This window comes from Eubalaena glacialis, chromosome 18, assembly GCF_028564815.1.
Source record: "Eubalaena glacialis isolate mEubGla1 chromosome 18, mEubGla1.1.hap2.+ XY, whole genome shotgun sequence".
Classification (NCBI taxonomy): Eukaryota; Metazoa; Chordata; class Mammalia; order Artiodactyla; family Balaenidae; genus Eubalaena; species Eubalaena glacialis.
In genome coordinates, this window is record NC_083733.1 from 36,568,836 (window position 1) to 36,594,179 (window position 25,344).

General features: G+C 37.2%; 1 protein-coding gene across 4 annotated transcripts in view; it reads right to left on the reverse strand.

Moving 5' to 3' along the window:
* PHKB (phosphorylase kinase regulatory subunit beta) overlaps positions 1–25,344 on the reverse strand; it is a 220,649-nt gene that overhangs the window by 71,756 nt on the left and 123,549 nt on the right. For all 4 annotated transcript variants that reach the window (XM_061174410.1, XM_061174411.1, XM_061174412.1 and 1 more), the window contains one exon: positions 20,200–20,294. In XM_061174410.1, the coding sequence (XP_061030393.1) occupies positions 20,200–20,294 (95 nt within the window). The remainder of the gene's footprint in view (positions 1–20,199; positions 20,295–25,344) is intronic.

Sequence of the window (25,344 nt, forward strand, 5' to 3'; positions counted from 1 at the left end):
AGAGTCTACCTGCCAATGCAGGGGACACGGGTTCGAGCCCTGGTCTGGGAAGATCCCACGTGCCGTGGACCAACTGGGCCCATGACCCACAATTACTGAGCCTGCGCGTCTGGAGCCTGTGCTCCGCAACAAGAGAGGCCGCGATAGTGAGGGGCCCGCGCACTGCGATGAAGAGTGGCCCCTGCTTGCCGCAACTAGAGAGAGCCCTCACGCAGAAACGAAGACCCAACACAGCCATAGATAAATAAATAAATAAATAATTTTTAAAAAAATTGCCTCTTTTATTAAATAATGAATACAGTATGTAAAACTCATAATTCTTATTTTTGCAACATTGTATTAAGCTCTGGTCTAAGGCGCTTTATTTTTAATATGCCCTATGCTGCATAAAATAATCTACTCTGGCTGGCTTGAATAGGTCTTTTACTGAAAGAAGGACACAGGAGGAGGGAGAGAAGGAAAGAAAAAAAGAAGCCAACAAATAAACGGGTCAAACCCCACCCAAGGCTGGTCTTGCCTCAAGGGTAGTGCATTGAAACATTCTCTGCCTCTGCTTCTGGGGCCTTATAGAAACTCATTTATGCTCATTAGCCTTCATCAGTAGGTCCTGCCAACATCCAGCATTTTTTCATTACACTCTTTTTTCAGCAAAACCTCATTAGCTGAAGAAACCAGGCAGATGCTTTATACATCTCAATTCCAACTGGAGACACCATATCCACAGTATTTTTCCTGCAAGAGCCAAGTAGCAGGCTACAGCAGTTTGAACACAGGCACATCCTGACTGGAACACACTGGCATCTTATTCTGACATTTCCAACCAAGCCAAAGCAGCTACTTGGAGAAAATGAATAGGGATGCAGAGGAAAGGTAAGTGGAAATACCAACAACAGCATGGTTAAAAAGATAAACTTGGCTTAAGAGTAGAGAAGGCCAGGGAGAAAATGGCCCTTTAGGATCCCTGTATTTATACATTGCATTAGTGATTATACAAGCTTTCTATTTAAGAGGAAAACAAATGAATTTTAAAAAGTATTCCCAGACCTCAGACACATAGTTTCAAATGCCTGAATGAATAACTCGGGCAATGGTTTTTGAGAGCAGTCCTTTCAATGACTGCAATTATCATGGAAGAGAATACTAATCATCCTTTTGTCACAACAAATTGATTTGTTAAACTGTTTTTACTCCTGTCTAAGCACATGCTGTAACTGGATGTTTCTATATTTTTATCTTAAAGAAATGACTGTGCTAAAGGTCTTGTCTATTTCCTGGAAATGATGCTAAAATGACTATATGGGCCCACGTGGAGAAACCCTGACTCATGGTGTTCACATAGATTTAATCATAACCAGCAGGAAGAACAAATGATGAGAAACTTATAAAAACACAACAGAGTGGTCAACATAGGGAAAGACTGGTAAAATGAGGGTGAGATAGGGGAGGTACAGGCAGAAGAAGGGGAGTATAGGTTCCAAAAATCTAGCCATTTCCCTCTCAGGGTTTCCATGTCATTTCAAAAGACCTCAGGTGTTGGGTTACCACCAATGAAAGGTCTCCAATGGTAGACAAATGGAAACCAGCTATTTAGAATCATGGGGGAAAAGGAAGCAAGTTATAGCAAGACAACTTGTTTTTGGTTTTTCTCCTGTGGATGCCTACATTGACTAGATCATTTCTCTGGTGTCTGAGTTGAAATGCCAGAGGTAGAAGGGGCCATTTTTATCATCTGGGAGTAGGTAATAAAAAAAGGTGTGAGGGAGTCCATGAGAGGACTCCACTTCAGCCAGCGCAGCACAACTTTTAAACTATTTTTTTATGCTGAAATTCTGCCTAAGATTTTGTCTGAAAAATGGGTTTCCTTGATAAAAATCAGTAACCCACTTGATGGATGAGGAGACTGAGGTACAGGCAAGGGAAATGGTCCAGGTCCTGAGCAAGTTAGTGGCAGACCCAGAAACAGAACCCAGGTCTCTGGACTAACTTGATCTAGTGTTCTCTCTACCAAGTCAGGCTGCCTCATCTTACCAGCTAGACAGTAAACTTTTCAGTACACTAGAGAATTGCCAAGTGCACGACTCCACCTATGAGTGGAAATGAATGGAAAGGGCACATGTACAGAAGAGAGGTACTTCTTCCTAAGAAGAGAGGCTTTGAAGGGGGAAAAGTATAAAAACCTGTGCTACTTTCTCTTTCAGCACTAGATGCTCTTCTCAAGAACAAAAAGACTGGGCTAATTAAACAGTGCAAGGGAGAACCTGTGGTAAGATTTATAGCTGCTGGGTTAGAGACCGAACAGTTACAGAGGAACACAGCAAGCTCTAGAATCCAACGAGCTTTTAACTATATAGAGCCATGTTCACTGGTTGAGGCCAAATTGTTTCTAGTGTAGATTCTCACTGGGGACCTGACTGCGGAGGACACACGCTACCATCGCTCTTAGCAGAGTAAACCTAAATGTCTTCCATATTGATGAGATCACAATTCAACAAATCTGTGTACTAGAAATGCTCAGGGTTTGTTCACCTGTTAATTCATCCAAACATCATGGTAGGCACCAGGGATGGCAGAAAGATAGATGAAATGTTATTCCTATTCTTCAGGAACTCAGCATAGAACGGAGAAGACAAACTATATATGGAGTTCAGTAGGATAGTAAATACAATGCTATTAACCGGTGGGTGCTTTGAGGGCAAGGGAGGGAGCATCTAATTTAGTCTCAGAGAATTGAGGAGGACTTCATAGAAAAAGGTATATGAGCTGTAAGAATAAAAAGGATAAACGTAAAGGATGATATGAGAGAGTAACTGGAGCTAGGGCTACTTTAGATTAATGGTCAGAAAATAATTCTCCTGGGGGGTGTCATTAAATCTGAGACTGAATTCAGTATCAAGAAGGAACAAGATCTGGTAACAAACACTCAGGCAGAAGGAATAGCAAAGGCCCTGAGAAGAAAAGACTTGAAGGGTTTGAGGAACTAAGAGGAGACCAGTGTATGTGGAGCATAACAGGCAAGCAAAAGAATAAGAGGTGAGGGTGGAGTTAAGGCCCAAAAGGGCCTTCTAAGGTAACAAGGCATTTGGCTTTCATCTAAGTGGAACGAAAAGCTACTTTTTAAAAGGGTTTCAAACAAGGAAAGACTCAATGTAATTTACATTTTTAGAACAATAGTAATAAATACATATATAGTACCTACTATAGGCCAGGTTCTGCCCAAGCATTTTATATATATTAACTTATAATGGCTGCTATACAGACATGGTTTGCAGAAGGCAGGGTGGACACAAGGAGATTCATTGAGCGCTGCAGTTGAGCGATGATAGTGGTTGGAATGAAGAAGGAGCAAGTGAAAAGATTTCAGGAATATTTAGGAAATAGAACTGACATGACTGGATTGGGAAGGGGAGAAGTAGTGACATAGGTATGGAGGAATCAAAGATTACTTCTATGCTTTTACAAAGTTTAAAGGAGAAGGGAGTATTCAATGGTACTGAGTATCTTTGAGGACAAACAGACTAAAATAAGAAAAAAGATCAATGGATTTATCAATTAGGAGGTCAGGAGTAACCTTCTGCATGTGTTTTAGTAGGTCGGTGGTATAAGCAGTCAGATTGCACAGGGTAAGGAGTGACTGGAAGCTGAAGAAATGGAGATGGTGCAAATATTTTTCTAAGATGTTTGAAAGGGAAGGAAAGAAGGGAACGTGACAGGGGGCACACTTGAGGAATTTTTTTCTTTCTTTCTTTCTTTTTTTTAAGGTCAGGGACAATTAAACATCTCTATAGATTGAGAAGGAGAAGTATGTAGAGGGAAAGAGGTTGACATATAGAAGAAAGAATGGATATCAAAATAGAACAGGATAAAGGTGGAGGGAAAAAAGTTGGGTGAGTTAATGCCTGGGATTCAAAAGAAAAGATCCATTCATTATTAGAGGTATCTCAGCATGTACTAGAATACATTAATCTAGTTTTTTCTTATTCAAGTATAGCTGATTTACAATATTATATTAGTTTCAGGTTTATAACACAGTGATTCAAAATTTTAATAGATTATACTGCATTTAAAGTTATTATAAAATATTGGCTATATTCCCTGTGCTGTACAATATATCCTTATAGCTTATTTATTTTATACATAGTAGTTTGTAGCTCTTAATCTCCTAACCTCCATTAGCCTAGTTTTAACCTTTATTTTTACAGACACTTCTGAGAACTTAAAACTCTATCTCCCACTTTCAACAATTTTGACCCAGTGCAAGGAAGGGCTCATGCTCTGCTACATAGGATTACTCATTCTTCACTGCCACCTTTAACTCGTATTCTTGTGCTAACTTTATTAGTTTCTTCAGTCTCTGATTAATGATAGAAGAGTCATAATCGGTGTTCATTTATCTGACCGTGCCACAGTGTCCCTTTTGCTCTCCAAACCACACACTCCCACAACGGAAGACGTTTTAAATAAGATTGAGGAAATAATAAGGTGCTCACAAAAATAATTAAGAACAATAAAATATGAAGATTTTCTCATGAAAATTCATAAAATTTATGAAATTATACAAAATTGTATGCATTATATGAATATGGCCTTCTCCTAAGCCACTGAAAGTGATTTTCAAAAGATATATTTATTAGGCATTATATTCTGACATTTCTAATTTAACATTCTTAAGAAGTATGGGATACAACAGGATAATGTAATCTGAGAAAATGCAACAGACAGTTAAGTTGTATCTATGCCAAATCAAAACTATCAATACAGGGCTAATTTTTAAAGTGCAACTATTGATACTTTCCAAATTAAAAAAAAGCCACTTGTCCAAATTAAAACAGTGGCTTGCATGTGTATAGGGACAGTCTTAATCGAAGACATACAAAGAGATAAGAGAAATTTAACAGGTCAAATACTCAAAATTTAATTTTTTCTAAATTGAATATAATCTAAAAAATATATTCAAATGGCTCCTTACTTAATGAGGCTAATCCTTCCCTTACATTCTTTGCAATTCTTCAAAATTCAAATCTTAACTTATCTTCTGCAAAACAGCCCAACTATAGTGTTTAATCAATAGACATTATAAAAGTTTATACAAGTATTTTAATATATAATGATTATTAATAAGGTCAAACTGAGTACTAAAAAAACAAAAATAAATGAAAAACTTTCCAACGTAGGAGGAAACAAAGGAATGACAGAAACTAAATAGTGGTTTCACATTCCTACTGGTAAGTGACTGGTTGATAAATGATTATTTGTTGGCCTAGCTATAGAAGCACTATGCTAGTTGTTGTGTGGAAGCTGCAATAATGAAAGATACGCTGCTTAAGACTGTCTACCTTAGTCATAATTAAGGGACAATGAGGACACAGGAAAATAACATTAATATTATAAGCCCCACTGGCAATGATTCTTCACTTAAGCAAACTTTAGTCAGGCTCCTGAACCTCCTTGTAGGCTCATCTGTGTGCTTCCTTGTAAAATTCAGTTTTAGCAAGAATCCTGCTTAGTCAGTTTAACCAGAACCCTCACCATCAATATCTATTTGTTCAGCCTCTGTATCTGTTCAGATTCCTCATCCTCTACCATCCCCCAAGTGATATCTGATCACCCTGGCCTGTCTTAAGCAAAGAATCCTGTTGGTTGGTTTAGCCAGAATCCCCCTTACCTGTGATATTTCCTCTTAGTAATTTTTCATCCACTGACCACCACCCTGCTCCTTGGCTATAAATTCCCTCTTGCCCATGCTATATTTGGAGTTGAGTCCAATCTCTCTTCCCCACTGTAAAATCCCACTGCAGTGGTCCGTATACCTATTGTGATGGTCCTGAATAGTCTGCCTTATCATTTTTAATAAGTGTCACTGAATAGTATTTTCTTTAATACCATGCAGTAAATATGCATTTTCACCATGGTGTATATGGCTCACCAGGCCACACTTCAGGACACCTGGGTTCCAGCATTGGATATGTACCTGTGTGACCTTGGACATGTCACTTCTCTTTGAATCTCAGTTTCCTGCTCTATAAAATGAGGGAATTAAACAAGATGCTCTTGATAATCTTAATAGTCTCTTAATATACTTTTAATATTCTACCATGTATGTGAGGTACAGGTAATAAACATAATGGCATGGCAAATAATTTTGAACTTTATCAGTGAAACAAGAAGGAATCAACTCCTCTCTACAGAGCTATGGGTAGTTTTATGGTTTATATAGACACATTTGATTAAAAAATAAAACATTCCCAAATCTAGGCTAAGGTCTATAACAATACATTTGGATCAAGTGTGTCTTAGGGAAGGAAAGTTTCTAGAAAGTGATTTTCATTTTTATGTAAGTGTGAAAAATTGTTTTATCTTATCTCTTGCCTAATTTTCTTTAGCTAATGAACACTATGGAATATAAAATATTTCATTTAGGAACAGATAAGTAAGTAGAGACCTTTTAATGAAAAGCTATTTAGCCACAACAGCAGTTTTAAAAACACTATAATGCAGTATACATTAAATCTTAAACGGCTCTTATTAGGATAAACTTCTAGAATAGAAATTATTACATTAAAGGGTATTACATTATATGGTACAGGAAACTCGATATAGCCATATATTACATTATATGATACAGGAAACTTGACATAGCCAAATAAAGAAACATCATATAGACATTTAAAACAACATTTTATATAAATAATATGAAAAATAACTATGAGAGTATAAATAAGTGTTAGCGAGTGCAAAACTGAATATCCAGTAAGACTATGCATAATAAGAAAGCCTATGCATAGTAATAGCCAAAATGTTGAAAATATAATGTTTTTCTCCAGACTGTTTAGGATTTTTCTCATTCTCATTATGAGAAAGTAATATTATTTATAAAATAAGTTATGTGGAATAAAATAAAAATAGCAATAATATTTATTTAGGTCTTACAATGTCAGACATTTTGTTAAGAGCTTTACATACACTATTACCACTTAATTACAGACAACCACCATGAGTTATGAAGTATTATCCCTATTTAATAGATGAAGAAAGTGAGGCATAGAGAGATTAATTAAACTGTCCAAGGTCACTGAGTTAGTAAGTAGAAGAAATGGGTTTTATATAAGCTAGGCCTGTATGATGCAAAGCCACTATACTATACCACCTTCTTAAAAATAAAAATTACATATATATCTCATATTCTTTAATTTTCAGGAAAATAATTTGTACAAAATTTTATGCAACTGTATTTTCAGAAAACAAAGTATGAAACCCCATTTTCTTCATTAATTTGAAAAATGAGAGACCAACAAGTGTATATGTTTTTAGCTCAGATGTGTATAAATATGTACATGATTTAGTAAATACGTACTGACTTTCATCCTAAATTTAGAAACTTTGCAGCTTGGAAAATAAGCTTTTATGACTAAGAAGCATTCCTTTCATATTGACCTCTTCTCCAAAGACTGTCAAAGTAGATCAATCCATTTTTTAAAATTTATTTATTTATTTATTTATTTATTTATGGCTGTGTTGGGTCTTCGTTTCTGTGCGAGGGCTTTCTCTAGTTGTGGCAAGCGGGGGCCACTCTTCATCGCGGTGCGCGGGCCTCTCACTATCGCGGCCTCTCTTGTTGCGGAGCACAGGCTCCAGACGCGCAGGCTCAGTCGTTGTGGCTCATGGGCCCAGCTGCTCCGCGGCATGTGGGATCTTCCCAGACCAGGGCTCGAACCCCTGTCCCCTGCATTGGCAGGCAGATTCTCAACCACTGCGCCACCAGGGAAGCCCAGATCAATCCATTTTAATTGGCACAGTAAATGTGCTAGTTTACTTCTCAGATTCAAAGCTTGGGTATCACTGAAAATGATAAATGTGAAACTGAATTCTCTCAAGGGTGCTTCAACACACATGATCTGCTCTATCATGATGATTATGCCATAAACGTAAAATATTGCTTCAAGTAGCTGACCAAAAATACTCATATTTTATTCAGTACAATGGCAGAAACACCTGGAACTCTCTAAGGACCTTGTGAGAGAACACTGCTCCTGGCTGTCAGGGAGTAGGGCTCCCAAAGCCCAGTCCTCCGGCTGACAGCTCCTCATAATATGGATCATTAAATAAGAGAGGGTTAGAATAGAAATAAAGGATAGGTTTCTCTTCAAAGATCAATAGACCTTTAAAAAGTTTTCGTAGATTCAAAAATAAGAAAAAAAAAAGGGAAATAGGGAAGTCCCAGGTAAATTCATAAATTTATTTATATTTATGAATAAACAGGATTCTGTTCTCAGTGTAAAATGCCAGGAATATAAGTGGGCTCAGTGTGTTGAATCAGAACAGGGGCACAAATTGAGACTTGCAGTAGATTCATTAAAACAATACTAGATCATAATATTCCTTGTACATCTTTATTTTGGACAATAAACCTTGTTTTCTTGCTTGGGTCTATTTTTCTTCTTTTACATTTCAGCCATGAATATAAGAAGTCTTCATCTTGTAGATGAAATATTTCATAATATCTCACGCCTATTATTGGAACTTTTAATTTTAACAAGTTCAGTGGGTTAATTAGCATAACACGTCTCTGGTGGCGCAGTGGTTAAGAATCCGCCTGCCAATGCAGGGGACACGGGTTCGATCCCTGGTCCGGGAAGATCCCACATGCCGCGGAGCAACTAAGCCCGTGAGCCACAACTACTGAGCCTGCGCTCTAGAGCCCGCAAGCCACAGCTACTGAAGCCCGTGCATTTAGAGCCCGTGCATTTAGAGCCCGTGCTCTGCAACAACAGAAGCCACCACAATGAGAAGTCCACGCACCGCAATGAAGAGTAGCCCCTGCTCACTGCCCGCGCGCAGCAACGAAGACCCAATGCAGCCAAAAAAAAAAAAAAGAATGATGCTATTATATTTGTTTAAGCTCATTTTTTCTTTTTTTTTCTTTTTTTTACTTCAAATTTAACTTTTCTAAGTTCTGGATGTTTTTGACCAAGTATTTAATTTTCATTGGCTCTGGTATAAATACTAGTTGATAGGAGACTTTCATTTCCCTTAAAGACTGCAGACAGTATTCCTGAAGAGAACCTTTGTGTAGCTGTGGCATAGGCAGGCTAGACTTTCAGAAGCATTTCTGATGCCTTGACTATTTTATTCTGTTTCATTATGATAAACATAAGAACTTCTGTTCAGCACTCAAATTCATTCCCATGCTTGTAGATAAATTTGGCTTTTTGGTCCCACACAAGCACTTTCTTTCTTTGTCAAGCTAATGAAGTAGAGTTTTTTTAATCCTTTAAGTAGAAATTATGTCTCAAACTGGTTACACTATTTCAGAGCATTAGAATGAACAAATAAAACTGAGCTTCATGCAAAATTTCCCTAAATCACCTAAGGCTAATAAACCTTTAAAAACTGTGAACAGATCTGAAACAAGAATATAAAAAAGGGAAGCAGGTATAAATCCATATTCTAGGAGTGCTATATAACAAATCTACTAAATTAGGAGAGGTTTATAACCTGTCTTGGACTGCAGCAAACTCACTTCCTGAACAGATGGTCTCCCACCATTTAATCACTCTTTTAACTCCCTACAATCTGGCTTTTGGGCACACTATCTACTAAAATCACTCAAAGGTTACCTGTAACCCAGATCATGGAAGCCAGCAACAAAAGTGCTAGAAGGAGATTCACGAATCAAACTCAGCAAAATAATTTTATAGATTAGAAAACTACAGTCCATAAATGTTAGGAGATCTTCCTCAGATTACACGAGGGGTGAACAATGCAAGGTCAAAACACCAGCACTTGAGTTTCTGCCAATGCTGTGCTGTTCTCCCTTGCCAACTAGGTAGTCAGCTTTCTTGAACCACTGTCTCACAGTTAACATTTTTCACACTTTCAAGCCAATGACACTGTTTTACCTTCTTGCTGGATTCTTCTGTCCTGCCCTTCCTTGAACATCCCTTTACCCCACCATCTGCATTACCTGTACCCTGACAAAGAACTAAGCCTTAAGCCTAGCTTTCCAAAATTGTCTGCTCTCATCATTTCAATTCCCATCATGAGCCATGTGCAATAGCAACACGACTTTGTAACTTTTCTTTTCATTAACTGCTGGGTACCTCAATTAACTACCATGTCTGCATTGAAACTATCAAAATGCAAATAATAATAGCTAACATGTATTGAGTGCTTAACTATAAACTAGGGGCTGCTCTAAGCTCTTTACCTATATTAACTCATTTAAATCTTTAACAAATCTATGAGGTATTATTCTGATTTCACATGTGAGGAAACTAAGGCACAGAGAGTTTAATCAACTTGCCCAAACTTGGATTCAAACCCATGCAATGTGCCTCCAGAGGCTGTGCTCTTAATTGTTTTGCTAGGCAGAATGTCTATATGAAATCTCTACTATTTATATTCTTGAATACTAAAATAGCATTTTCATATCAGAGTGTTTTTACCTGTGACTTTTCCGTTTTTATTAGAATGGCTTATTTATGTAAAAATTCTGTTGCATTCAATATCTATTTCAAGAAACAAGTTCAGTTTTTTGCAAATTGCTTTAAAAATGAAGAAAAGAAATCCAATTCCTGGCTGGTCTTATTCTATTGCCTGTTAAATGTGATAGTTTCAGATAGAATCCTGCAAACATTTAAAAAGATATTAAGTTTGTTTTCCTATTAAACCAGGAATCTTCTGTATGTTGATTAGTATAACACACATTTCAAAATAAAGTCCATTTGCTACAGAACTCCAAAAGCCCCCAGTTGCTACAAAAGGATGTCCTTTTTAGGGTCAACTTATCCCCAGTGGAAAACCATAATGCAGAACACAGTGAATCCGTGAAATGGACATAGTAGGCTGCTTACAGTTTCTTCCAAATATGAATGAGTAGCCAAGGCTCAAAACAAACAGTCTCCAAGTGACCTATCTCACATTAACATGGCAGAGGCTCTGCAGTGTGAACAGTCTAAGTCTCAACCACAGATAACCAGCAGGTAGTCAGCACCAGAATTACCTAGGCAACAGAAAATGATGGGCCCCCTAACAGGAACAAGTTAGGGTGAAAGAAGAAGGGGAGTAAACACTCAAATAAAGAATCTTGCTAGCCTCTGGAAAGTGTCTTCCTTTGGATAAGGAAGAAGGAACTCCCTAATAAAATTACTAACTGTTAGACTGGTGGACTTGGTCTCATCCCAGTGCTAACAGGGAAGGAGAAAGTAACAGTTAGACCCTTTTAACATTACAAATGTTATATATAATGTATCCCAGCATACATTTTGTACTGATGTAGCATCTTTCCACTTAATTTTTCAGATCATTTCCACAGGCCTCTCAGTCTCCTAAGGCACAGGTGAAACTATTTTTCTGTGATGTGATATTGAGCCAGGCTGTCCAGGAAGCAAAATATTTCCTCTGTTAACTCCTTCATACCATTATGAAAATCATTGCTTCCATGCCTGACATCCCTTCCTCCTTTTCTTCTTCAGTTAACATCTTCATATTGGTTCTGCCACTTGACAACTGTGTGACCTTGGAAAAATTACCAAACCTCTCTGAGACTTGCATTATCTATCTGTAAAGTGGGTATAATAATATTTATTTCAGAAAAGTGTTAAAATCAGAAATAATACATATAAAACAGTTCGTACAATGCCTATAATCATCAGAAGCACAATCAATAGCGGTTTTCTATTTTCCTCACTTCCTTTCTCTAGCCCTGTCAAATACCAAACTAGACTGATAGAAGGCAAAAAAGAATAAGACACATTCCCTACTCTGAGTACCCCTGCCAGAGAGGCAGGCATGTAAACCAACAACTACAATAGCATGACAAGTGTTACAACATGGTGTATGCAAAGGGTTATAGAAAAGCAGCCTTCTAAACCCATAAGACTTGTTTTCAGGAAGTGATTTATAGGATGATTAGATAATATGATCTTTTGTATAATTTATCTTTTCCAAATCAAACGTGACATAGGAAAATAGGGGTAAGCGGAGCAGGCATTGTTACCCTATCTACAAGACTAAAGAACAGATTAAATAACAGTTTGGTATAAATTATTCTCCTTCACATGTTTCTTTACCAATTTGAATAATTCTGGCATTTAATTTACTTGGTTTGCATCTACTTGGAGCTATCACAACTGTTCAGTGAACATCTACCCTGCTCAAATCCCAGTGTTAGGTTCATCAACTAAGATCTGAAGAAGCACAGAGTGTGGCTGGAGAACAAGATATTTAACAGAAACAATGAGAGAAGACTCAAGCATAGTAAGTGAGGCCTGGGCTCCTAGTTCTAGAGAGTGGCGTTAGCACATACACTCAATTCTCATTCCTCTCCAGACCCCACAGAAATGACCATATAGATGCTAAAAATAAACAAAAAAGACTAAAGCCATAACAATAAAGAGAAAAAGAAAAAAGGGGCATCAAATCAGATATTTCAGCACATTTCTAGTGTAAAAGATGGCAAATAGAAGTGCATTAATGAAGAAAGCAGAGCAGAGGAAGCCTATATAACCAAACTATACCACTTAGAGCATCACCATAATGCTGCCACAGGTATGGGAGTTGATCCACCAAATAGAGAGGCCCCAGAAGGGTACTTGGTTTGCAGAAACACTGGACGGGAAAAGTGGATGTGACACAGAACTGATAAAGGCCACAGTGGCTGGCCTGAGGTCCCACACAAGGAGCCACAGTCAGCAATAAAACAATAAAACAGGGTTTTTCTCTTAACATACTGAACAAACTGGCTGGGGTGAGTTAATGCTTTTAGTGTTGGCAGTAGCTTCCTCAAAGTAAAGCCCTTCACATTCTGGCATTTGGCAAGGGTAATGAGGGTCTTGTTTGTTCCCCACTGGATCCTCAAGAGACAAAACTCCCAATCACGTCTTCCTCACTCCCTGTTGGGGCTGGGGGACAGGGGGAGGGGACCACTTAATACACTGAGAAAAATCAGACCATCTATCACGTAATACACAATTGAACAAATGAGGATCACCAGGTATGTGAAAAATAACCAACAGGAAGAAAGAGAAACACCACGTTAATAAAACACAAAAATTACCTTGGGTATTAGGCTTAGTGAAATAAGCCAGACATAGAAAGGCAAATATTGCATGATTCCACTTATATGAGGTACCCTGAATAGACAAATTCATAAAGACAGAAAGTAGAATAGAGGGTACCAGGAGCTGGAGGGAGGGGAGTAGAGGGAGTCATTGTATAATGGGTACAGAGTTTTTGTTGGGGATGATGAAAACGTTTTGGGTATAGATAGCAGTGATGGTTATGCAGCATGGCAAATGTATTTAATGCCACTGAATTGTGCACTTATGAATGGTTAAAATGATAAATATCATGTAATGCATATATTACCACAATAATAAAAAAGAAAAAGATCACTCAGGAAATTCAACAAATGGTGCTCTGACAACTGGATATCTGCATACAAAGAATGGAGCTGAATGCCTACCACATACCATGTACAAAAATTAACTCAAAATGGATCAGAGGCCTAAACGTAAGAGCTAAACCTATAAAATTATTAGAAGAAAACACAGGCAGAAATCTTTGTGACCCTGGATTAGACAATGGTTTCTTAGATATGACACCAAAAGCACAGCAAGAAAAAAAAAAAAAGATAAATCAGACTTCATCAAAATGCAAATTGTCTGTGCTTCAAATGACACCATCAAGAAATTGGAATAATATTTCACCAAATGGGAGGAAATATTTCAAAATAATAGAAGGAACTCATATGTAGAACACATAAAGAACTATTACAACACAATAATAAAAAAGACAAAGAACCCAATTTTAAAATGACCACAATATCTTAAAAGACATTCGCCCAAAGAGATACATATACATATCCCCAAAAATATATGAATAGATGCTCAATAACTTTAGTAACTAGAGTAACTAGGGCAATGCAAATCAAAACCACAATGCTATACCACTTCTTATACACTAAAAGGCTATAATCAAAAAGACAGATAATAACAAGTGTTGACAAGAATGTAGAGAAATTGGAACCCTCATACATTGCTGGTAGGAGTGCAAAATGGTGCAATCGCTTTGAAAAACAGCCTGCAGTCCTTCAAAATGTTAAACATAAAATTAGCATATGACTCAGCAATTCCATTATATCCAAGAAAAATGAAAACATGTCACACAAAAACTTGTACACAAAATTTCATGGCCGCATTAGTCACAATAGCCAAAAAGTGGAAACAACCCAAATGTCCATCACCAGATGGATGGATAAATAAGGTGGTATACACACACAATGAAATGTTATTTCGCCATAAAAGGACTGAAATACTGATACATACTACAACACTGATGAACTTTGAAAACATTATGTGGAGTGAAAAAATCTAGTCACAAAATACCACACATTATATGATATACCCAGAATAGGAAAATCCATAGACAGAAAGTAGATTAGTAGTTGCCTAGGGCTGGGGTAGGGAGAGAGAGAAAGGTTGAAGAAAGTGGAGAGTGACTGGGGTCATGAAAATATTCTAAAATTTATTGTGATGAATATACTAAAAACCATTGAATTGTACACTTTAAATTAGTGAATTGTATCAGATGTAAATTATATTTCAATAAAGCTTTTATTAAAAAATAAATGTTCAATAAATGATAGCAAATGTTATTTTTAAAAATTACAGAAAAAAAGACTATTCAAGGAACAGAAGAGATCTTAACTCTTAATTTTTATTCATAGAAAGACTTATGAAGATAAATTATCCATTAAAAAAAGGGGCAAGAAGGAACAAGATAGCCCGGACTCAGTTTTCCCTCCTGCTCTAAATACAATTATTCACCCTGGAAATAGTTCAGTGGATAATGAGTCAAGGGCTCTGAGAGCTGGAAAGAAGGCAGTAGACTTGGCTGGCTAAGAACCAACCCCAGGACTTGAAGAATGGCAATGTGGTGAGATTCCTAAGATCCCATACACACTGGGCTGAGCACTGTAGAGGCCTGCAGCCTGAAACAACCATCAGGCACAGACAAAAAAATAAACACAAAAGCAATAAAAGTCTGTTCTCTCTGGCCAAAGGACTGGGAAACAAGAACCACAACAGCGACCAAGTGGGGAGATCCAACCCTAGTTCCTCTACTTGAGGTGCTAGTTGGCCAATCTGCCTTCAGCAGCACGTTCAAAGCCCTAGTGGGTCCACCCAACCTCTGCTTTACAACCAGGGCACTTGATGGGCCAACACGACTGTAGCATCGGCAAAGAAGCCCCGGTGAACTGTCTTGACCTCTGCTCCACAAATCAGGCTTTAGCGGGCGGTTCAATTCATCTAGGATAGCAGCAGTAAAGCTCCAAGGGCCATCCCAACCCCCACTCCACAACCAGTGCACCAGCATGGAATTCTGAGCAGCCTACAGCAGCAGCTTCTCAGCAGTGCCAAGACTACCCAACCTCTGGGAAACCAGCAAGCGGGCCGATACACCTGCATCAGCTGAGTTTGTTATCTCCTGGCCGTCCACCCAGTGGCATAAGGAGACTTAGGCCAAGAGAAATGGCATAATATCTGTAGATGAACACAAATTTGAATTGGCAAGGGACTTCTCGTCTGAAACTATGGAGGCCAGAAGAAGTGCACAATCATTCTTAGTGCTGAAAGAAAACAACTGTCAATCAGGAATCCTGTATCTAATGAAAGTATCCTTCAGGAATGAAAAGGAAATAGACATTATTAGACAAAGGAAAACTAAGAAATTTGTTGCTAGAAGACCTACTCATAAATAATGTCTAAAGAAAGCTATGTGAGCAGAAAGAAAATGACAACAGAAGAAGGCAGGGACATTCAGAAAGTAAAGAACGATGAAATGGTAGAAGTTGGGATAAGCACAATATACTTTTTTTTTTTTTTACTATACTGCTTGGCATTTTATACTTGAATATTTTGCAATAATTTTAAATGGTCTATTATAAAAGTAGTAATGCAAACCAGTATATGACAAACCAACAGCATGCACAAAAGATACAGAGTGTATATTACACGAATAAAAGTTCAAAAAGTCAGTCTTTATGATCACCTCCTCCCTTTCCCAGAACTAGCCAGTTTTGTATGATAAAACATGCACTCATAAATAGCTTATTTTATACAATATGATTATTCTTAACCCACCATTCTGTGATCTACCCTTTATTTTATGTTTACTGAGCATTTATTATAATCCACTTCTTGTGCTGTTTCATGTCAATTTACCACATTCTTTTTAATCCCTGCATAGGTTTATAATAATTTATTAGCTCTGTCTCCCACTTCTTGATATTAATATGGTTTTTAATATTTAAAGGAGTTTTAAGCACAATAGACTTTTACCTCATGACTTTCTTTAAGGGTTACATTTACATTATTCAAATATTTAGAAAACAGATCTGGTTTAAAAAAAAAAAGAAAGGCTTTTCTGGAAATGGGGAAATTACAGACTAGTTAATACTACCAAATGTAACATAATGTAATTGCATGGTAATCTCCTCTATATTATTTCACTTTTTACAAAATGCATCTATGTAACTTTCATATGTAGTTAAAGGAAGAGAAACTGTACAGGCTTTTAAAGGATCCTGTCTGAAAAAGAGGCCAGGGTTTCAGGATGAAGGTTGTACTAAGAGTGGAGGCCTGGGAGTGGGTGAGGGTGAGTTGTGATATTAGATCAGCAAATTGGCTGAGATCATAGTACAGGGATGGTTGGGAGAAATCTGGAGAAATTGCAAGATATAAGTGAAAACCACAGAAATGAGGTGACTGTATGAGGATATGGAATTTAGACTCTACCCTGTAGGCAGTAGAGCGTCATGGAAGGTTTTCAGGAAACAACATAAATGAATCCATACTTTATAAGATCATGTGTTCTCAAGCACAGAGAATAAACAGGGGAGACTGAAGAGAGAGAGAGATTATTAAAACCATGCCATTGAGTAGTAATGAAGTCTGAGTGGTACATGGCAGTGGGGATAAATATGAAGAGACAAATGTAGATGCTACTTTGAAGGCAGAGCCAATATGATAACCACCTGAATGTAAGAGCTACTGGCATGAGAAAGGAGTATTGAAGATGGTCTTTATCCAAGGTAGGGACTATGGAGAAAAGAGCTACGTTGAAGAGAGAAGATAAATTTGGCATTAGAAATGCTGGGTTTCATTTAAAAAAATTTTTAAACCACTTTATTGAGATATAATTTACATATAAAAAGCTGTACATATAAAATGTATACAACTCAATGAGACGGAGTTACGTATACATCCAGAAATGTTGGGTTTTAAAGACTAGATTTGTGGAGAGACGACACCAGGTAGTTGGAAATTCAAGTTTAAATATTAGGAAAGAGGTCAGAATTAGAGAAATAGATTTAGAGATATTTGCATAAGTCCATGATTTTCCATGACATACCTTCCTCCCACATATACCATCAAGCACACTCAAACAAACATTCAAGTTAAACCCTGAGAACCTCCTATATAACAGGTGTTACGGTACTATGACAGATACTGAAGCTACAAAAGTGAATAAAACATGGTCTCTGGTCTCTAGGAACATACATTCTAAGGTCTGCAAAAGTTTTCTTGTTTTCTCTTGGTCAAAATCTCACAATACTATAAAGTATATCTGCTACTGCTAACAATGCATTTCTTTCTATTCCTCTAAACTTTATTTATAAAAGGGAATTTTATTCTCCAAGTAACATCAAGAGAAACTAGTGAGAGAGTAGTGAGGAGGGTCATCCCAGCTGATACTCTTTTCCAACCTCAGCCTTAACCCCGGATACAAAAGTACTTCCCTTTTCCAAAAATAAATTTGCTAAGGGTAATGTTAAGAAAATCAACAGCTGCCAATTCAGTCCTCAATGTTTTGGATTTGCAATGTGCCAATAGCCCCATGCACACTTGAAGGAGTGGACCTTTCTACAGTTCTGGCACACTCACAGCTCTCTGGTTTCTGGAAGACTTCCTTCTGCCATAACCCTTCTGTGAAGGAATAAGCTGGCCCAGCAGGCCTGGGTTGTTTAAATCTTGAAAATTCCCAAGAAAGGCATGCTTTCAGGATGGGCTTTCTGGCTTCTTGGAATGTTCTCTTCTTTTTTTGTAATAAACTGTACGTGTTGAGTATAACAGCTTCTGAGTCCTGTGAGTCCTGGGGACCTCGGATACAACTTCCTTCGAAGTCAGGGATTTCTCTTGTTTCCAGGAAATGTCTGAACTTTACTATTCTACTTACGTTTTCTGACATTTGACAGGGTCAATCCCCACAGATCAGTTAATTTCAAGATCTGACCTGGTCAATCATGATTGAGAGGGCACTGACACCAGCATTTCAGGCAGAGGGCCCTGTCTGACTTCCGTATTTCACCAAGCCAAGCCATCTAGCCCCAACAATGGATATGCGCATGCCAGGTCTTCGCTACTGCTTAAATGGCTGAGAAAGTGGAAAAGGCACCTCACCATTTTATATACCACCACAACCAAGCTGCCAGTAGGGTGGGGCAATAACACCTCCCGGCAATTTTCTGCTGCCAATTTTTCCCATCATTTCCTTCTCAGAAACTATATACAGTGCATGGATGTAATCCCAGCGTGGCTGCAGGAGAGAAGCCCCTGTCCTGACCCTAGAGCAAGGCTCTTAGATAGGACGTGACTCTACCTGGGAGGTACATCACATAATTTAGTAGCAACATTAGAAAATGATTTCAATATAAAAAATATACCTAGAGTAAATTCTCTATAAAATTCACTCTCACTTGCTTGTACTCTGCCTTCTTGAGTGGGAGAGAAAGAGTTGCAAGAATATTGTATGTCAAAAATTACATATAACCCACAGCCCTCCTTACATGGGTCAAGCATGAAGTAAGTGTTTAAATGGTTGATTTTGTTAGCTGTGTGCTTTGATGTTCTCTGGTTCCTGCCCCCACACCTCAAACCTGTGACCAATAGGTCACTTTATATTCTAAGAAAAGGCCTTGAGATTTCATCACCCTAGAAGTGCATCACACATGCTATGTAAGTGATACACACTAGTCTTAAAATGGCTCGGAGTCACAGCACTAGGTAACATGAAGTTAAATATATTCCACTTTACTGACTGGTAAATATATTCCACTGAGATGAGTGGTAAATAAAGATAAAGGCCAAATCCCTGCCTTATATGGGAACTAATAGGCCAGTGTAAAATTTCTATCACATATTAACATAAGCATCTTATGTTCTTGAGAAAATCTTAACATTTATTTACAAATCTCCCAAAAGCTTCTCATCTATGAACCACTCAGAGTAACTAGATGTTTTGTTGAGGACCAGCAAAAGAAGCAGAGAAACAGTGTGATACTAATGATACTAATGAGGCTGGTTGGCTCTCCCTTTCTCTCGTTAAAACAAGCATTTATGTGTGTGTTTGTGTGTGTGTGTGTATGTGTTATACATATATTTTTAAAGTAAAAGGAGCATTTCAATTTCATAAGCATATTTTCTGTAAATGCTGATGCTATTCTTATTAAATAAATTTAATAAGTGTGTGCTTGGAATCCCAGGCACACACTCAGGTTCATTCCCTTTCTCCTCAGGCAATTTCAACAATCCACACTACAGTTTCATTTTAACAGTACTCATTACTGGTATCATTTAATACATGAGGGTTTGCTCAAGTCAACATCAATCTTGCTGATCCTGCAAACACTTATTTTGTTGACACAACACAGTCTAAATCCATAGCTACTAAATGTAAAAAAAAAAATTTTAACTATTTCTTCACCCGACATGTTACCAAGTACTAAGAACAACTGTCTGTCACTCAGTCCTGTCACAGAGACACAGCACTGGATAGACATCAAGCGAGGGGCCTTTCATGGAACCCCACTCCCTTCAGTAATAGAGCCATCTCATCTGTCCCCATGCCACCCATACATACTGCATCTTCTCAAAGACATTTGACACCTTAAACGCAACCACTGCGAAGGTGAAAATGTTTACCTGTGAGACATCTCGTGGGACACATCTGACTCATACTTCCTCATTAACAAATAGCCCTTTACCACAGGTAAATCTTAACTAACCAGAAGACAGAAAAGTTTTGCCCTTAGAAGGAACAATAAAAACCCATTCAGAATAAAATTTCTTCTTCAATTAAGTGTTAAATGTCTGGATGAGTCTAAGTTATGAAATAAAATATCTTTATATATCTCTTTACCTGATTGGAAAACCTCATGCTCACATTACGTTGATTCTGTAGTGGGACATAACGCTGAACAGGATCAATGTCTCTAGGACTAATTAATCCATCAGCTGAAAAAAAAAAAGGGAAATGACATGATCAAAAATGTATCTATACAACTGTAAACCAACTAGACCTAATAGATGTTTATAGAACACTCCATCCAACAAGAGCAGAATATACATCCTTCTCAATGCGCATGTAATATCTTTCATATGCTAGGCCATAAAAATAAGTGTCAGTAAATTTAAAAGGATTTAAATCATACAAAGTATATACTTCAACCACAATAGAATGAAATACCAGAATTTAGAAATAGAATTCAAATAGAATCAATTGAAATTGATTTCAACCACAAAAGAAATCAATTAACAGAAAGAAGTTTTAGAAATTCACAAACATACTAAAATTAAACAACACACTCCTAAATAACCAATGGGTCAGAAAAGAAATGAAAAGGGAAATTAGAAAATACTTTCTAATGTACTTTCTGATGAGATGATTGAAAAAGAAAACACAACATACCAAAACTTAGGGGATTTAGGCAAAGCAATGCTCAGAGGGAAATTGACAACTGTAATTGCTTATATTAAAACAGAAAATTCTTGGGACTTCCCTGGTGGCGCAGTGGTTAAGAATCTGCCTGCCAATGCAGGGGACATGGATTCGATCCCCGGTCCGGGAAGATCCTACATGACACAGAGCAACTAAGCCCATGTGCCACAACTACTGAGCCTGTGCTCTAGAGCCCGGGAACCACAACTACCGAGCCCATGTGCCACAACTACTGAAGCCTGCGCGCCAAGAGCCCATGCTCCGCAACAAAAGAAGCCACTGCAATGAGAAGCCCGCACACTGCAACAAAGAGTAGCCCCTGCTTGCTGCAACTAGAGAAAACCCACGCGCAGCAACGAAGACCCAACGCAGCCATAAATAAATAAATTAATTAATTAATTAATTAAAAAGAAATAAAACAGAAAATTCTCAAGTCTATAATCTATATTCCACATTAAGACAGCAGATGAAAAAGAGCTAACTAAATCAAAAGCAAGCAAGACGAAGGAAATTAAGAGTGGAAATTAATGAAATAGAGTATAGAAAAACAATACAGAATATAAATGAAACCAAGTAGATTCTTGAAAAACTCAAAAGTTGACAAACCTTTAGCTAGCCTGACCAAGAAATAAAGAAAGAAGACTCAAATTACTAAATCAGGAATGAAACTAGGAACATTACTACCAACCTTAAGGATTACAAGAGAATACTCTGAAAAAATGTATGCCAACAATTTAGATAACCTAGGTGATATGGGCAAATTCCTAGAAATACATACATTACCAAAACTGACTCAAAGAGGAATAGAAAATATGAACAGATGTGTAACAAGTAGTGACTGAAACTTTCCACACAAAAAATGTTCAGGACCATGGGACTTCATTGATGAATTCTACCAAACAGTTAAAGAAGAATTAAAACCAATCTTTCACAAAATTTTCCAAAAAATAATAGAGGCACACTTCTCAACTCATTCTAACAGGCCAGTATTACCTTAATACCAAAATCAAAGACACTGCAAGGGAAGAAAATCACAAATCAAAATCTTTTCTGAATATAGACACAAAACTACTCAACAAAAATACTAGCAAACCAAATCCAGTAACATATAAAAATGATTATATACCATGACCAAATGGGACTTACCCCACAAATGCAAGAATGGCTTAACCTCCCCAAATCAGTTACTGTAATACACCATATCAACTGAACAAAGGACATAAAAACTACGTGACCATCTCAGCAGACACAGAAAACACTTGACAAATTCAACATCCTTTCATGATAAAAGGCAGTCAACAAATTAGGGATAGACAGGAACTTCCTCATCCTGAAAAAGGGCATCTATGAAAAACCCATGGCTAATGTCACACTCAATGGTAAAAGATGGAATGCTTTACTCCAAAGATCAGGAGTCAAGACAATGATGTCTACTCTTGCCACTTCTATTCAACATTGTACTGGAGGTTCCAGTCACAGAAATTTGGCAAGAAAAAGTAATAAAAGGCATCCAGATTGAAAGGAAGAAGCTACAGTAATTAAGACAACATGGTTCTGGCATAAAGACAGAGATCAGTGGAACAGACTGATCCACTGATCAGTCCAGAAATAAACCTTTACATTATGGTCAACTGATTTTTGACAAGGGTGCCAAAACAATTCAACAGGGAAAAGAATAGTTTTTCCCCCCACACAAAGTACCGGGATAAGTGAATATACAAAGGCAAAAGAATGAAGCTGGACCTCTTCTTCACACCACCTACAAAAATAAATGCAAAATAGATTTAAAAAGTTAAATGTAATAGTTAAAAATATAAAACTGTTAGAAGAAAATATAAGAGTAAATCTTTGTGACTCTGTATTAGACAAAATTACATGAAAACATAAGTAACAAAAGGAAAAATGAGATAAATTGGACTCTGCCAAAGCGATAAGCTTTTGTGTCTTAAAGGACACCATCAAGAAAGCAAAATGACAGCCCACAGAATGGGAGAAAATATTTGCAAATCACATATCTTGTAGGGGACCTGTATCTTGAATATATAAAGAACTCTTGTAACTTAACAATAAAAAGACAAATAACCCAATTTAAAAATAGCCACAGTATCTGAATAGACATTTCTCCTAAGAAGATATACCAATAAGCACATGAAAAGATGCTCAACAACATTAGTCATTTGGGGAATGCTTATCAAAACCACAATGAGGTAACACCTCATACCCATTAGGATGGCTAATATCAAAAAACAGACAAGAATAAGGGTTGGAGAGGATGTAGAGAAATTAGAACCCTCATACACTCCTGGTTGGAAGGTAAAATGGCACAGCTACTTTGGAAAATAGTCTAGAAGCACTCCAAATGTTAAACACAGAGTTACCATATGACTCAGCAATTCCACCCCTAGGTATATACCCAAGGGAAATGAAAACATATGTCAAATGATAACTTGTTCATGAAAGTTTAGAGCAGCATTATTCATAATAGCCAAAAAGTGGAAACAACCCAAATGTCCATCACCTGATGAATGGATAAATCAAAGGTGGTATATCCATAAAATGGAATGTTATTTTGCCATAAAATGGAACGAAGTGCAGGAATTCCCCAGTGGCCCAGTGGTTAGGACTCCACGCTTCCACTGCAGGGGACACAGGTTCGATCCTGGTAGGGGAACTAAGACCCCACATGCTGCGCGGTGCAGCCAAAAAAAAAAAAAAAGGGAACAAAGTGCTAATACATGGATGAAACTTGAAGACAGGCTAAGTGAAAAAAGTGAGTCATAAAGGCCATACATTATATGATTTGAGGTATATAAAATGTCCAGAATAGGTAAATCTACAGAAATAGAAAGTAGATTAATGATTGTCTAGTGCTAGGGGGAAGGATGAAGTGATTAGGGGTACGTGGGGAGTGACTGTTAAAGAGTATAGGGTTTTTTTGGGGGGGGGGTGTTGATGACAATATTCTAAAATTGATTGTGGTTATAGTTGCACAACTCTGTGAATACGCTAAAAAATATTGAACTGTAAACTTTAAATAGGTGAAATGTATGTAATTTTACCTCAATAAAGTTGTTCTTCAATAAAAACAATGTATGTGCAGTTTCAAGGAAGAAAACTAGTTCAGTGAGGGAAGACAGTGTTTCCTAACACTAAATTCTAAAAGAGATTTCTGAGATGGAGCATTTTTTATGGGGCACTGACCAGAATGAGGGCAATGTCTTCAACTGCTGTTGTACTATAAGCATGGAAGCCCTTCTCACGTGGTAGTTCCTTGTTTATGATTTATTTACCTATTTTATAGCAAACACTGATTTTCTAAAAGTCTAAATTTTCTAAAGAGAAAAAATTACTGTAATAATTAACTATTTTCTAAGAACACAATGGGTAGTTCAGGCCTTGGGCCAGGAAACAGCGTATTGAGTCTTTTTGCTCTAACATAAAAGTCACATAGTTTTGTCGTATAGTTATTCACTAAGGCATACATAGAGCAAAATATTATTAAATTTCACCAATTACAAACTGGACTTAATTAGTGAAAGCCATATATTACAGAATATTTTTAAAGATTTACTGTTCTATTATGCTCATGTAATTCCAATTAATTGCCCACAAAATGTTGTTAAGCAGATATCCAACTGAGGCTCCTTTAATGAATAAATAAGACTTTGTTAGTAAACGTGGTGTGTGGAATCTTAATAACATCCATAGAAGTTTGATGGTTCTTGGGCGGGGGACAGTTATACAATAGTCAAGAGCAACTAAATGATTCAATCTTCTGAGACCTTATTCATTTTAACCAGTGAGTTGTTAACCAGATGACACACAGCTAGGTCAGAGTGCTAATTAATATGCAGCATCTCTTTTTCTAGCAGAAGATAAGTATGTGGTTTCATAGTCTGCAATACACCTACTCATGTCCTCTACTGCCTTTTTAGAAGTGCAGCAGGCAAAAGAGAAACTGTTTCTTTGAAGGCTCTTTCTTATTCAAAACGGTCATAAAACAGAGATGAAGGCATGACCTGGATTATTTCTGTTCACTCTGGTCTTAACATAAGAAAATGCTATCTACACTCAAAATTTGTCTACATTCAATACATTTATTTTGGAGTAAGGAAGGTCCAATGTTTTGTTACTGACTGATATTGTTTTCAATCTTTTTTTTTTTTAAAGCTCAATCTGCTTATGTAGAATATGGTCAATTCTGCCTTCCCAATTCATTAGCCTTGATTTTATCCAGAGGCTTTATTCAAATAGCAATCTTTCTAGCTGTATCAACCCCAAGCTGGATATACAGCAAAAAGCAGGATGAAGAAGGTTTAGATCTCAAATCCCATATCCCAGGTACCAGTTTTCAGTCTCAGACTCAAAGAAAAATTTCATCATGCTCATTCGTTTCCAAGTGTAGTATATAGAAACTTAAGATTCTGATGTTAAAATTCTTGTCCTTAGATAGGTTAACCACTCTTCTGTCAAAATATGTTTTATTTAGCTGATTATCAACAAGGCTTCTTTGTATTCATGCTAATAAGATGGAAATAAAATTCTAACCAGAGATAACCTTACCAA